The following is a 17,132-nucleotide window of genomic DNA, read 5'->3' as shown; positions in this document are numbered from 1 at the left end:
TCAAATAAAATTTCACGAGCAGTTTCTTCGTAGAACATTTAAAACTCATGGTGTGGGACCCTTTATTTGACAAGTACCAGAATTTTGCTGTTACAAAAGTTGATGAAAAATCCATTAGCGCCGAAAACAAGGAATTAATCGTGAAAATCTACGTGTGATAATCTATTACGTTTTCGACATAGATTAACCAAACTCAGCCCCAGTAAAATGCTGGTCCAATGGATGAATTTCAAGAAATGTTGAATGTTGTGCCAGAAACAAGCAATTCTGTGTGTCACTCGCTAACTCAACATTGGCATGTATGGATATTTTAGCATTAGTAGGACCAGAATACATTCAATATTGCATAGTAGTCATCAAGAAGTTTTGTACTCGTTGGATACCATATAATTTGACATTGATGTAAAAAAGTGTTGCAGAAATTCAGTTGCGGTGAAGGCACGTCGATGGCATCTTAAAAACAGTTGTACGCGGATGAAGCATCTCACGGCAAATGGTCGCCCGCTTTTTTTTTTGGAAAATGTGCTCATCTCGCAACTTTGTCAAGTAGATAAACTTGAAGCAGTCAATTCCAAGTGGCACACAACCATTTGTTTGCCAGAAATTTCCGCAGAATTAAGGAAAATAAACCGTCGAAGAGGAATCATACTTCACTAAGACAATGAAATCTCTCGTATTGCTTCACACAAAGCAGCACTCAAAAAATCAAAGTAATAGGTCATCTGCCTTACAAGCCTGATAAGAACAGCCAATGATGTATTGTCGTTCTCATACATCAAAAACAAAAATACGAGGTCCACGTTTTTCAATACCTTAAGAAGCTGGTGATGCCCCTAAACTCCTCGTTTTGGTGGTATCCACTTCAGATTGGTAAAGGTAATTTCGAAATTTGTTCAAGCGAAAGCAAAAGTATAATATTATATTTTGAAAAACAATAAAGCCATTTTCATTCTTATTTTACTGTGTTTTCATTAATGGGCGCAAATATAAAAGGAAATCTTCAAATTACTGATTTGATGAAATACTATAAGACTCCAGAGACTAAATTTTTTTTTCATTTTGTTGTCCTGTGGCATTAGTTAATATAACCATTTCATACTTTTTGTTTAAATTCGTTAAAAAAATAAGAAAAAAACTAAACGAATTGTGGACTTAAGGATTCTCCACCAGAATGCATCGCGCATACCCAAATGTCAGTGAAGAAACATCTAACCAAGTACGGCATTCCAGTGTTAGAGTATCAATGTTATTTTCCGATTGTCTCAACGTGAAACTTTTATTTACTCTTAAGTTTTCATTCAAACGAACAAAATTTTATTACTCTGTCTCGCAAACCTCGATAGATTGGCGCTAATGGTGATATGAAGGTGCTCAAACTAACCAGAATTTCAGGCTCGCGCATAAGCGGTCACAGTATTATGTGGTCCGTTAATAATAATTGTTATTATTACGATACAGCTATGTGTGTATGAAATCAGTCTACTTATTTAACTATTCAAATGAATTTTTTGTGAAAATGAAATTAAAACAAAAATGTACTTATACATAAGAACTTATTTAATGATATTCACATAAAAAACTTTATATGTATTTGCTGTATTAACAATATAGCCTCAGTTTTTAATTAAATTTAATTTCGACAGGGAGTCGAAGAAAATCCGTGTAAATGTTAATTATTTATGTTTTTTCTACATTATTTACTATGTTAATTTATTTTTTTTTATAAAGTATATTACTTTACGTTGCTATCAGGAAAGGAATGAAATACTCAAATTCCATTATTTGAGGTTTCACTTTTTTCGCACATTTTAAAACATTGTAACATAACAGCAAGCAATAATCCACTTTCGCTCGCCAAATTGCAAAAGTAGACCACAATAAATTCAATTGACTAACCAGATTTCATTGAAAAAGGTATGTATATACATACAGGGCTTCGGTGAAATTCTTAAGTTAAGGAAATAAAAGGTGTTTCAAAAGTGATGCCTAGCTATCAGTAGTGAATAATTCCTAGACAGCAACTTTTTTTAAGTCATCATTGACATTGGTCAAGTAGTCACATTTACAGCTTTTACACCGTAGAACGCGTTAAAATTGTTGAAACTTAACATGAAAATGGTCGATCTTTAAGAACAACATATAGCAAAATTCGCTATTTTTTTTTTTGGTGGAAACAATCGTGAAAAGAGGTCCACAGCTCAAAGGTTTCTGAAAATTTCAAAAAACTGGTTCTGTCGAGTATATAAAAGAGAAGATCAAACATTGCACGTTCTGTTGAGAATTTTGCTGGTGTAGCGCAGAGTGTTGCTGAACAACCTGCAACACCGATATCTTGCTCTCGACGTTCTCAACAATTAGGCATTCATGAATCGACTGTTTGGTGAATTGTAGAGTATCTGTTTTCACTAAAAGTTGTGAAAACTGACATGTTTTATTGTATTTTAAAACATCCTCTAAGCGCATCTTATGAAAGACTCTTAAGAACATTATTTTGTAGGTCAGTTCATATTAATTTGGTTATTCAGGGTGGTGCGAAATTAATCACCCTATCATTGGATTTTTAATTTTTGGAAATGGAGTACGGCAGTCCTATTTGAACTAGACCACTGCATTATACAAACAGACAAGCAGTGGATCGCGTAACGGTGAAAATAAAGACATCCATCGCTCAAAATTATTATTATTACTTTCTAATTTAGTTAAATAAGATATTCAAAAACGAAATTGGCTGTTTAATTGTGCGCTACTTTGTATGACATGATGAATCTGTACATTAGAGGTTATTTTAAAAATATATATTTTGTTTTCTCTTGTATGTCCACCTTTGTTACATGTTAGTTGAAGAGTCCTAGGTTTTTCTGTTGTTAGCTAATCATATGTCAATTAATAAAAATCAATGAATGAAATTTGAATCAATAAACTACGCATTAAAAATGACTGTCTAATAAAGTTTTGAATTTATTTACAATATGATTTTTCATTAAGAGTTTCCTACTTCACATCATTAAAAAATTGTGATAATTTTGTATGGAAACTATTCTGCATATTAGCAAGTTTTTTTAACTATCCAAAACGGTATTCAAGGAATATTGCAATTGAATAGACCCAACAAATAGTTCAATATAAAGAAACACAGAATCCAGACCTGGTTAGTATCAGGCATGCGAAAAATCGAATCAGAAATTACCTAAATAGCAACGTTTTTAAGTATCTAGGACGACTTTACCGGTAACCCTGTACACATACCTATGAATACATAGTCAGTTTTGCCCTTCATCCTTAAGCAAAAACAAAAACAAAAAAACACACACCAAATGCTTTTTGCCGTAAAACTATTTTAATTTAATTTCATTTGCTGCCATGTTGCGTATACGCCATGTATTATTGGGTGTACAAATAACTTTGTGCGCCGGCAGTTAAAGCAACAGAGCGCAAACACTTGCAAACATTGTTGCTCATACAGTTTGAGCAACACGTGTTGCTGGAAGTTCATATGTGCCCACTTACGAACTTAACACTCAAGGCAAATTGCTACCACAAGAACAACACCAAAAAATAAAACCGAGCAGCTAGCAAAAACTTATTCGCAGATCCAAAGTTTTTACAAGACTACAACAACGCTTCTCCGGTTTTTTTTATCTATGTAGACAATAACCACTATAATAACGAATATCCCAACTTTTCTGTTAGTAAGTAGGGCTTTAATGTTGCTGCCGTGCCACTGAAGAAATCAACTTTATTTATTTTTTCTTTAACTTTATTTATATTTTTATTTATTTTGCCTTTGCAAAACAATTTTCCTGTACCCCAATTCACACATTCACCTTGTATTTTGCTTTTCTTATCCCATCTTCAGGTGCGCCGAAGAGCTCAAGTGCAAGCACAACAACAACAGCAACAATATAACTTGGAAAATGCGCGCTCCTACTGTACGAGCGAACCGCGTCTCAGTGAAACGGAAACACCGCCGCAAAGACGCAAATTATCACAGCGTAGACCGCAACAGCATGGTAAGTTTGCCAAGTTTATTTTGTGTGTGTGTATATGAGTGAATAGTTTCAAAACAAGTGGAGTTTGCCTGCCCGCGTGTCGACAGATTGAATTTGCGCGGATTAAGTTGTACTCTGTACTGTTATTTAAAAAAATGTAATATTTTTTTTCTAAAAATTATCTTGTTGTGCAAGCATTTAGTAAACTTATTTATCTTATTCAACTTCAAGTAAATAGGAAAAGTTTCTCTCAGACTTCGAGTTAATTACTATTATAGAGGTTTCGCTAAGAGAAAAGCTATCGAAATATTAGCGTAACCCATCAGTGTCGAGCAGTTTGAATAAAATTATTACATAACTTTGCGGAAAATACTTGTGTGGCATCAGCAGCCAAGTGGCTAAAGAAAATTAATTGTGATTTGGAATAAACTATGATTGGTAACACGATTTGGTAACAAAAGCGAAAGTCAGTATTCTAACATAAACAGTAACAACTAATTAGAATTATTTGTGAGTTATAAAAACGATTTCTTGTAACCTAAGATATAAATCAATTAAGGACACATAGCTCATACTATATATATAATTGCACATACATATATATATAATATAAGCATATTTATATGTACATACATATACGTATGCATGTAGATATGTGGGCACATGGCATAGTGCGAATAAGGCAGTGATTCGAAAAAGAGGTTTTTTTATATTTATTTATATCTCCTGATTAGATGAAACCGAAAGTAACTGAAAGATTACATCTGCCTTAATGATGTTCCAAAAGAATTTTTAAGCTATAAATTTAGTCTTTTTATACGTATTTAAAGTTGATGATTTTTAAAATGCCTCTTCCGCATAACATTTTCATAATGTTGTTTATACTTTCATACCATAATTTTTTGAAATGTAAAAAAAGATGTTTTGTCATAAAAAAATATTTTCTTTTTGAAAAAAAAAAATGTTATTTCTGCTTATAAAACAGTTAGCATAAAAAATTGTTGACAACTGTAGTATGTAGTCTATATCCTAGCATAAGTTTTACAATGAAAGAGACGTTAAAAAATGTAGTACTCAGCCTTGAAAGCAGTAAAAATACTATTTTCCCTACATAGCGTAAAGTATACATAAAAAATAAACTAAAAAATTAATATCCCGATGCGGAAATGTAAAATACTATAACTTTCCAGAAAAAATAAAAAACAAAATCTAATTTCATGGAATTTTACTAACTTTCCCGTGTACATTTTAGCAATCATCATATCTAAATACATGTAAATAAAACCGGATACAAACGTGCAAGTTGTCGTAAATTGAACATCTTTCAGTAGGGGTTCGGAGCTCCTCGCCTACAAATGAAGGAACCTACAATTTTATGTCGCCTCCGAAAGTTCAACGTATGGCACTCTTAGAACCACAATCTCTAATGCTCTCAATATACTTTTCTTCTTCCGTCCCCTAGTTTTAGTTTGCCTAACTAATCAATGGCGCCAGTTAGGTGTTAGACACTGGGACATAGCAATCCGTCTGGGTCCAACCAATCCTGTTGACTATTGTTTCAATAAATCATATTTTAATAGGTTATTTGGTACTAGAATCCTAGGCGTCAGTAGGTTGGCAATGCTTACAGCCATTTACTGATATCTTAAAGCTTGACTATTAAGTTGCCTTTGGTGTCTACTGCACGAAGGCAAAAGTAAGCATTTCAGTTCGTCCTCCTACTAATTGTAACGTATTTCAGGCTGAAATTCTATCCATCATGAGGTAGCGGTCTGATTAAGAAAACATGTGACTGCCTTTAGAGAAGTTTATATTTATTCCGATAGCCAAGCGGCCATTAAATAATACAATGTAGTATTGTCACTTCAACCAACACGAGATGGTTTAATAGCCTGATATGTAATGCTACAAAGAAAATTTGGTGGAAATCGGACGTCAAGCGCTCAAAGGCGCCACTTAATCGGTCAAGGATAAACGTCTTTTGAAAAACGTTGATTTGATCACAGGCCACTTTCTCCTAGGTCCACATGCTCAAAGATTGAACGGCCTCATTTCGACAATTGCAGAAGCTGCAAGATTGAGGAAGAGGAAGAATCTGTCAGACATTTTCACTATTACTAACTCACCAGACTTGCGACTATATTGAGATACTTTGGCGCATCGTTCTTGAATGATGCTGAAGATATTAAGGATATAAGTGTCAGCCAGATCAATTGGTCTGCACTTAACGCAAAATGATTTTACGAGGAGTAGCAGACAAACCGCTACTGTGGTATCACAATGGATCTGCAACAGTCTATGTAAGTTGGTTTAAAGACCGACAGCATTTCTACCTACCTACTTTCCTTGTGGCAGAAATACACTTGGAGATTTGCCATTGCCTAACAAGGGGTGCCGCTAAAACGTTTTCTATTATTTGGTGTTTCATGCACGGAATTTCGAACCTGAGCAATTCCAAATAATAACTATACACCAACCCAACATAAGTAACTAAAATTGAGGTATTTAGTAGTGAATGAGCGATAAGAATTTTTTATTTGAAATCAGCTAAGTTGACAACCGAACTACTCACTCTTTGTTTTAAAAAATGATATCTAATATTTATATTCACTCTATGCTATTAGTAGAGACATAAAAAGAAGAAGAATGCATCTAGCTATTGAACAAAAATTCGGTTTACTTTTTCTTAGTACAATAATGTCCTTTGAAAAATGTATGCATATATATCCTAGAAATTTCCTAATAAATTTAAAAATATATATATACGTTGAATATATAAGTACATATGTATATGTGGTAATACTTCAACTTCGTAATTCTTGCTGTTTTGAAAAAATGCATACAAAATAGTCAAACTTCCCTGCTACGAAATAAAGTATACGCAGTGGATGCCTGGATGAAGTGACGATATCCCCTTTGAAATTCTAAAGGAATTCATAAAATTCAATTTATCAGAAAACTAGAAACTAGGCTTGCAACATTAATCTATAAAACCTATAGTTTCAAATATTTCGTATGTAAGGTTTTCCAAATGAAGTTTTGCTGAATAAAAAATACCTAGAATTTTCTTGCAATCATTCCTCTAACTCTCCATCAGATCTCTTGGAGCTGAGCTTAACCCAGCATAGCACTACCTAGCAAAACAGTGCAGTTTTCATCGATCTTAAAGATTTTAGGCTAATATTTGAGATGCTTATGGGCCACTCGCTTACACTATCTTATCCTACATAAAAGTGCTTAAAGTGAATTATGAAATCATTTTGCATATCTTGGCGTTGCTGTCTCGATTCTTCATTTTCAAATAATCTCTAATATTATTTATCTGTGAAAAAAATTTCATGCTCACAAAAGCGTGGCAAGCTACATAATTAAAAGTTAGTTGATGTGCTTTTTAAAATCTATAGTCCGATTTGATGTAAACTAAAGTGAAGCTATACAAATTACAGTGACATGAATTATTAAAAAACAGCTGGTTTGCTTAACTGGCATTACGAGACTTCAATTTATACTCAGTTGAAAAATTATAGAAACACCACTTATTGACAGATTTTGACTATTTACTTATTTCAATAGAATTTAATAAAACTTTAAAAACTTTGCACAAAATTTGAATCTTGGACTTACGACACTTTTGCCACTGTGGTTATTGCCACTAAATTCTGCTTATATATTCCGATCCCGAACATTAGTTTGATTTAAATTTATTTTTTTAATTGATTTGTCTAACTTAAATTTTAATTTTTTTTTAAATTTTATATCCTGGATTTTTTGTATTTTTTTCTGTATTCGTCCACATGTCACGCTCAATTGATTATAACAGATATGCCAGTCGGTACGAATACTGAATGTCTTCCATTTATGCTATTTTGCTCAATTTTTTTCATTTTCATTTTATTCAATTTTCTTTCTCAAAACATTAAAACGTGTATGTAGAAAAAAATAATATAAAAAATAAATATTTATGTATGAACCTTCACCGTCCAATCTCGGAAATGTTTACTAGTTCATAATAATGTTATAAGCAGTGCGGTAAATTCACCCAATTCGCATAAACGTTGATAGTTCAATTGAAAATATCGCTACTTTGAAGCCTTTGCCGACAGCCGTACGTTTAAGTTCAGTCAAATTTCTATGAGAATAAGTATGGTGAATTAGATACTGCCCTCTATTCAAATGACAGACAAATTTATATGTAGCTAGAAGATGACCATATCTGAGTTTTGCTTGCCTTTTGGACAGTTCTGCAGTTCTGCTGAAGAACCTAGTCCCTTCCAGTTGCAGTGAGGACCGTTGAGGAATTAACAACTATTACCGGAGCATATATATCCACGTCGAAGATAATCCTGCTAAAAATAAGCCAATACAAATAATAACAAATAAGAGGGCATCATATCGTCGCTCACCATTCCTGACATCAGAAGGATTGAAATGAGATATTTTTTGTACTTAACTTTGTAGCTAAGCCGCTAAGTCGTGCTCTACTGTCAGTGAGGAAAATATGCACGAACCATATGCCCTTTTATCAGCGCCGCTGCTCCAGTCCTCCCTAAAGGTTTTCCTAATTTACCTCGACGTCTCTGTATTGTGTTCATTTACATTTTCTTAAAACTTTCCAGAAAAGCTAATCACAAAACTTTTTGTCGTTAATTAACTGCGATATTTTACTTACAAACGAGCGCCGAAAATAACTCACTGTGAGTGAAATGTAAATAAGTGTGTATGTGTGTGTGTTAGCCAGCTGCCATTGACAGTCACTGACATTCAATATTTAAGGCGAATTATTAGTATGAATTTTGTATGTAAGTAAGCTTTGTTGAGCTTTAAATTAGCACTCCGTCTCGCAGCAAGAAAATGTGGCAATTTTTATTGGGTTTCTTTCATTATTACAAAGTTTGCTTAAATATGCGGAATAAACTGCTAAATAGGGAAGGCAGCGAATTTGGAGTAAATCCTTAAAATTAAAATTTACTGCTTACTAGGGTGGTTCTTATTTTTCAACTTTCTAACAGTAAGTGGCGCGTAATACCTAAATAAGTTGTTTTTTTTTTAGATGTAGTTTTAGGACTCGCTACCACTTGCCAAAGTTTGAGCAAATAGTGGAAAACATTTGAATTGGTTAGATGAACGCCTTTAAATATCTTCTGACATGACGATTATTTTTTTATCCCTCTCCCGCAAACATTGGCGCCCAACTATCGGCTCTGTTCTACTGCACACTGGTGGAATTGTAGTCTACCCTCTGTGATAGATAGCTTTGTTTTGCCGGACAGTGCGTCTCGAGACGTTATTGCGTGATATATCCCTTTTAATTTTTAGAAGCAGAAGTGTGTATGCTGTCGTTCAGTAGTTGTATGCAACATAAATAAGACAACTATTATCCTTTTTTCAATTAAAAAAAAACGGAAAATAATAATTTTTTAAAAAACTTAATTTTCTGGTAGCGGCTCTATGAGGTTAAGGTAATAGTGAACGCCAAAGACCTGATCCTAATGGTATCGGCACCATTACCCTCAGATATGACTGAGACCTTGAAAGGATCATTAGCTATACTCAGTCGCTGTGCTGCCAGTTGCGGACTCAGAGTCAAATCTGATTAAACAGAGCTGATGGTATTTACTGGAAAATGTAAACCTTCACACTTTAGACTTCCCAGATTAAACAACCACGTTCTCCACTTTCATCGGAAGTTAGGTACTTTTGAGTGAGACTTAACTCCAAACTCCATTGGAACCTATACATTGAAAGTCGGGTAAAAAAGGATGTACACTGGGGAGGATGCAAAGGACTGCTTGTATTGACATCACCGGATTACGTAGAACTTATTCCAGTGCTGCTCTTAATATCGTTTTGCACTTATTTCCATCGACTTTCCCGTTACTTCCATCGCAGCTCAAAGTGTGATCAGGTTAAAAGAGCTTCATGGGACATGGAAGAATTTTTAGGCAGTTAACACCGTATTTCTCCGAACTTCGTACAGATCTCTCTATACAGCCAAGTGGAGTTTGAGGTTCGTACCAAGACAATCTTTCCAAGTAGGCAGAATTGGAACAAGATGAAAATCTGTAGCGATGTTGGTACCTATGTCTCCACTGATGTCTACAAGATGGAATCAGCCAAATCCGCCAATTTATATATTTTTTAAAACTGCTGGTTTTCAGGTAGAAGTCGCTGCGATTCTGCACGCATACAAAATGCTTAGGCAAAGCGAAATCGAGAGACATATTAACATTTTTTTTCGATAGTCAAGCTGCAATTAAAGTTATAACGACGCCATGGTGCAAATCCAAAGTGGAGATCAAATCTCTAGGGTACGCAAGAAGGGGCGACTGAAACGGTCTCAGAGGGCTCGCACCCGGTCATCAACATCTACCTGACTCTTGTTAAATAAGAGTTGCACAGGGAGGGCTCCATTTCTTCGTGTGGTATTTCGAAAACCCTTTGATCTCAGTACAATAGACGCAGGATGCACAAAGGCCTGGAGAGACTCGCTGCCACTCAATTTTCAAACTCGTAGCTGTGTTTACCGATCATTGGACGACAAGGACACACGCGAAAAAGTTAAATTTACCATTTAATCGCCATTGCAGTAGCTGGAGGGACCTTGTCGATTAAGTCCATTGGGTTCTCCTTCCTTCGACAGCCAGGAGCAGTGCACCAACTTAAGTCCCGTCAACCTTCTCCTCTCCATCAAAACATCAACAGCTCTAGTTGCTGTAGATATCTGCCTTTGACGGTCTCATAATGGTATCAAAACGGCGCATTAGTGCTGCTTGGGGAGTGCCAGACTAGTACTTTAACCATTTCACCTACCTACCTAGCGGTCCCTACTGCCTTAAAAATGCGGCGAAAATACTTAACGTTTTCTTATGCCTTAAAATAGAATAAATAACGTGCTCATCCGCTGAATTTTAACGTGGATTCATTGTATTTTCGAGCTATAAAGGACTACTGCTTTGATCTCACCAAACTTTGCAAATTAATTAATCAGTAAAAATCTCACTTCAATAAGAAATAAATGTTGCGTATGCGCAATGTAGCACCAGTGGTTGAAGCAACGCAATGGAGCGCAAGTATTATTATAGGGCGTTACATAATTGCCACCCATGTGTCCATATTGGCTTTACTACAAGAGTCCTTAAAAGTAAGCATCCGCAGTAAAATTTTATTTTTATATCCCCTCAGCCTTGTATTGCCTTTTTCACAAACCGCTTCAGGATATTATTGTTTGCTTACGCAGCAGAATTTTTAGCACTGGCCATTTTACTTACTCACCTTTGATACACCTACATATACGTTTGTATATACAAAATACATTTGTATGTTTATAATTTGATGTTAAATTACGGGCTTGGAAGCAGTCTCGTCTCAACAAGTCAATTGAGATTATGGCGTCCGTTGTTGATACGCCAAAATAACTTAACCATTTCACATAAACAGGAAAAGCTCTTGCCAAGATGTTAATTTGTGCTGAGTGCGTCAGGTGTCTGTACTACATAATCTTATGTATTTGTCGGTGTATGTGGTATAGTTTAACAATGTACGAATTTGAGGGGAGTGGGTAATAACTAGGTTTATAAGCGTCAAATGCTCTACAAGCTTGTTAAGAAGTGAAGACTAGTGTCAGACACGCCAATGCGTTACCCTTTGAGTATGCCTCGAACATTGGGCAGACATTTATTGATGAATAAATGAGATATACGTAGGTTTGTAAGTATTTGCAAGCGCACATAATTGCTTCGGCATGTTGAAAAATGCTGCTGTACGTTGAATGACTGTTTCAATAAATGCACAGTGCGACTCACTTACAGATATGGTTGAATACTAAACCTATACCTATGAAAACGGAAATTTTGAAAAAACTTAAAAATAAACTTGTATACTTGAAGATTTATTTATTTATAATAACAAAAAATATAAGAAAAAAATTACAAAACATACCAAAAACAAATATATTATTTCACCCTTGGCATAAATCGAGAAGCATTTTCTATAACAAATGCATTTTTCCTTGTTTCAAATCCTTAAATTTTCAAAAAATGGATTGAAATACTTACAACCACTCTATGATATTAATTTGGAGTTCAGACGAAGAAGAATATATCCAGCTATTAGAAACAATTTTTTGTTTACTGCTTGTTTTTCTTGTAAGATATTCAATTAGTTTCCATTTAGCATATTATGTTCGCTCTTCTAGGCAAAAAGACATCGGAAAACCCCCCATCAATATACTCTGGACTCACTTGTAGTATAAGGAGTATTGTTTGAAAGAAAATGCGCTGTATTTCAGTTCTCAATGAGACAATAGTAGAAAGTACTCTTTGCTGGTTCCGTCAAAAATTTCTTTACTGACAATTCCATGACAGAGAACAACAATGATGCTTGGTGGCATTTGATAACACCACTTGATCCTATGCTTTGGCTGTTATGTCGACAATATTTAGAAGGGAGTTTCTTGCAATATTCATAGCATAGTTGATTGATAGGAGGCGGTGCGGATGCCAGGCCAACGCTAATGCAGAAAACCAAAGTGCCGTAAAGGTTGACGGAAAATGCCTCCTAAAAGTTTCAGATTCGTTGTGAAACGAAATAAAGTTGAGCTAATATCTACCAGAACTGGCATGTGGAAAGGCAAAACGGATCTTCCAAAGTGACCAGAGTCAATTAAAACTCCAAGTTTAGTAGCGACTAAATGGTGAACCTGAAACTTCGTGAGCAAAATTGGGAAGCGCCATTCATATAGCCCAGATAACTGCAGCAAAAAGCAGTGACTTTTGCGAAGATTGAAAAAAAAGCTAGCGAAATTTCTTATCAGAGTGAGAAGCTAAGAGCTCCGTTGCCTGGTAGGACTGATCGGGAGCATACCTCGTTGAGTTAGCATATGGCTTTAAAAGGTATTGTGTTCTGCCTAGAAGGTAAAAGCAGCAAAATGCTCTTTCGCTGTGTTTGTCCCTTTTCGCAAAGCTTGGATGTTCCTAGTGCTACATGCTTTACCCCTCCAGAGACTTCAAAGATGATTAAGAAGTCTGGGAAATTTATATATGAGTACATACATCTTCACGTTTTGAATTTTTTTTATTAGACTTTAACCCTAGAGTGAAAACCATTTAATTAGAAAAATTAGAGTGTTAGTCATCGAATCAGCCAACTATAGTATTCTATGGTTAAAAACGCTGAACACCTAAGACTGAATGCTTCGAAAATCAATATTTTTCCAGCTTACTTAAATCCATTCACCTTTCCCAACATATTTTATACAAACTCACAAAAATATTCGTCTATGCAGTGTATCAGCTCAACAATATTTCGGAACTCAGCGATCATTTGATTGGTTCGGCTAATCCAATTGGCTCAAAGAGACAAAAAAAAATAAGAATGTCGTAGTAAAAATTTTAATTAAGAGAAAAATTATGCATTGGTGGCCGATACAAATCAAAACTACTAATAGACTCGTTACAATGGTCCCTTTTGTAATATTTTTCTGTACCGCTAATTTATTCTTGATGCTGGCGAGACGATGATGGGAAATGGTTTTTATAAATGCTATTTTTGGTAATGGTGATATTTTAAAAGCTATGCACATAGCAATGACGATGAGTAAAGTGATAATGGCGAAAACTGTGAATAAGCGAAAAGCAAGCATGCGATAAGCGAAGTAAGATAGCGACGATCTTCGAGTTGATAAAGACAAAGTAAGAGCGAATAAAATGAGAATCCAGAACTTGGGTGATGTGATATTAAGTTCGCGTTAGCTTTCAGACTAGCCAACAGAATTTGTATAAATTACTATTTAGCTATCCAATACACTATACACTTCTCACCTAAATAGCAATATTTAAAATTTTAGAATTTCCAGGATATATCACTAATGAATTTGTTAAGAAAATATTTGGATTGCACGTGGGAATGATATTATTAAGCTTTCAATTAATTGCTTGTTAAATATTTCAAAAAACGACAATACAATGAAATAAAATAAATTGTTGTGAAAACAAGTAATAAATAGAAATTGAAGTGAAAAGCTAAACTAGGATGTCTACGTATTCACCTGCAAAATTATGGAACTACCACACACTGACAACTTTTGATAACCTTTTTTTTTTAATTTAAATTACTTTTTTTAAGAAAAAATTAGTTCATTCTATATCAAGTGTCATATAAATACAAATTTCAAACAACTCGTTCAACAAAATTTCAAACCTTTTAGTCAGAATTCAAGAAAACCAAAAAATAATTGGGTACGCAGTTTTATAGCCCATTGAATTTTATTACAATATGTATGTATGTATGTCATTATTGTTTTCAATTGCATGCAAATAAATTAAGAACAGGTTCAAATATTTCATACACTTGCAGCGTCCACAGCACTACACTTCTGAAAAAATATATCGACCATGAAATTATAGCTATTTAGTTTTATTGACGAAATTCATAAAATGAAAAAGTAGTAAACGAAGAAATAAAATAAGTGTAAAAAATGCGTGTACCAAATTTCTGCCATATAAATTGGTTACGTGAAGAAGGGGGTGCGTTATCCATCGGCCACTAAATGGCTCGTGAATTAAAGCGATCATCAAAATAACTGCATAGGCGGGAAGTTGTACGCGGTCGTCAGCCAGTCATGACTAAATGGTAGAAAATTTCGCCCCTATTAGGCTAGTAATGAAAGCGGGTCGTTCAACTTTGGCTTACAAAGGGGAAAATATTTTACTAATATAATTGGCTCTAACACACTTTAGTAGGTGTTTGGCTGAGCTCCTGCCCCTCTTTGTGGTGTGGCAGCTTGGTGTTGGTTCACAAATGGAGGGACATACACTCTGAAGCAGACTCTAAACGGCAAGTGGCTTTTTACGAAGAGTTTTTTCATGGCAAAAATACATTCGGAAGTTTGCCTATGCCTGCCAAGCGGCGGTCGCTATTAGAAAATACTTTCACTATTATTTGCTTCTTGTATAGAGATTCAAACCTGTGCAATTCCGTCGGCTACAGCAGACTGGCAAAGGGAAAAATATCTTACGTACTCTGAAACCGTTCGTTTAATTGCGATATCCAATAATATTTTTTGGAGAAAATACCCCCGCTGGCGACGAAAAATATTAATTATCACCCGATTTGGTATTATCATATGTATATATATACATTTGGTATGCACTCAGAGTACACAAAAACAAATATTTTTGGAAAAAGTTTACGCACTACATGGAGCTGGAGTTCCAAAAAAATGCATTCATTAGTTCAATCTATTTTATTCACATTCTAAATATAGGTGCATGCAGCTGAGATCACAATAATAGTAGCCCAATCTATTGCAAACATTTTAGCGCTTATTTTTTTAATTTAATTTCTTTTTTAATCAGTATCAGTATCAAACTTTGTGCAAACTCAGAAAAAACATAACCCATTTTCATAAAAATTCTGGCTAAGCAGTTCTAAAGTAACTCAAAATTCGCATTGATTTTTTCTGACTATTTTTTCACGTTGTTAAGCATTATCTTCTATTTTAAGAGTACTCGAAACTTTTATACATGGATCCTCCATGCACAAGACCTCTAGAAAAGTATTGTCAAAAATCAACGAGATTTTTGAGCTACTTGAAATTCACATTTGTTTATGCTAAAAGTTATTGGAAGACAAAAAATATACCCAACATTTTTCTACAAATTCTTATGAAATTCTTTTCCAAATTTCTTGAAAATTTAGTACATGTTTTTGGGCTTGAGTTTATGTACCCTTTTTGTTGAAAAAAAAAAATAAAAAAATAGTTAAAACTTGTGAATAAGTCCCTAAGTTCTAGATGTTCGACGCACATTTTATTAGATGCGTTCAAATACGTTAATTCAAGAACTACACACGATCAAAAAGTATATATGCAATAAAATAATATTAAGGTGATTGCCCGGTTTATGAGGTCTAAAAATTGCATCTCTTTGCGATTTTTTTTTTTTAAGGAAAAAATAATTTAGCTCTGCATAGTTTTTTCTATCTTTTAATGAACATTTAAAAAGTATAAAAAATTTGTGTACTGGTTGAAATAAGTTGAAAAAAATGTTTAACATAGAAATTAGTAGAGCGCTGCAACGCTGGAGTTTTCAACTGGCGTACAAGATACAGCTCGTAACTATTATCTAAAGCAAAAAATTCAAATGGATTTCTAATTATCATGATTTTTTATTCTAGATGAACTAAGGAAACTGAGAGAAATTCCAAAATTTCAACTTTTTGGAGATTTTAAAGAAAAAAATGCCTTTCTATAAAAAAAAAAATTCACTTCAACTTGGTATAAAAATCTTGAAACAATTTTTTTATCTATTTTGTTAGTTCAAATAGAAGAGAATTTAATACTGAAGGAAACAAGCTATGATTCATTTCAAAAGGTTCATTAGTTTTTTTTATTCATGTACGCCAATTCAAAGAAATCATAAAAATGAAAAGTCGAGAAAAGAAGATAAAGTTTGTACTATAGCTGTAACTTTGTATCTATGGAAATATTGAGAATTACGCTCTATAACTTTGTGTGAATATTCTGAAATATATTAGGAATCGCTTAAAACGAAAAAAAAATGATTTTTTGGTCCTTATAAACCAGGCTCCCCCCTTAATTAAATTGGGCGTATTTCGTACAAGCAGTAACTGAATAGCAGTACAAAAAAGTAGAGCATCATTTTTCCACCTACTACCAGCTACGCGTAAACATATAAAATTGTCATGAGCAGAAATTATACAAATTACTACCAATAAAAGCTTTTTATACACATTCATACACATAATCATACAATCATAATGTATAACTAAGTGATGCAAAAAAATTACACTCTAAGTAAAATGTGGGAGAAAAATTTATGCTTATGTACACAAAAGTCAGCAAGTGACCAATTCAAATTTTAGTTTCAGTTTCTCGCGCTTAATGGCTGCCTTATAATATTTCCCTTATGGATCATTTCATTCGTTTTTTTGCGGCACGTTTTATACATCATGTGAATTAAATTGTCCCTTGAGATTTTAAAAACTGTTTTGCCTTTATTTATACTTAGAAAACGTTTTGAGAGAAATTTAAAACGTACAAAACTTATGTAAAATAAATCAATTCAAAATGCTGATTTGTGAAGCGGTTTTATTATAAAATACTAAGTACTACTTGATAACTCA

At 34.0% G+C, this 17,132-nt stretch overlaps 1 protein-coding gene across 4 annotated transcripts in view; it reads left to right on the top strand.

The window, feature by feature from the left end:
- LOC129246448 (GTP-binding protein RAD) overlaps positions 1 to 17,132 on the top strand; it is a 150,983-nt gene that overhangs the window by 36,479 nt on the left and 97,372 nt on the right. For all 4 annotated transcript variants that reach the window (XR_008582466.1, XM_054885293.1, XM_054885294.1 and 1 more), the window contains exon 2: positions 3,857 to 4,010. Coding sequence is in view for 3 of the 4 variants with exons in the window: in XM_054885293.1 (XP_054741268.1) it covers positions 3,857 to 4,010 (154 nt within the window). In the remaining variant the exon portion in view is untranslated. The remainder of the gene's footprint in view (positions 1 to 3,856; positions 4,011 to 17,132) is intronic.

Source organism: Anastrepha obliqua, chromosome 4 (genome assembly GCF_027943255.1).
Source record: "Anastrepha obliqua isolate idAnaObli1 chromosome 4, idAnaObli1_1.0, whole genome shotgun sequence".
Taxonomy (NCBI): Eukaryota; Metazoa; Arthropoda; class Insecta; order Diptera; family Tephritidae; genus Anastrepha; species Anastrepha obliqua.
This window is presented reverse-complemented; position numbering and strand designations above follow the sequence as displayed.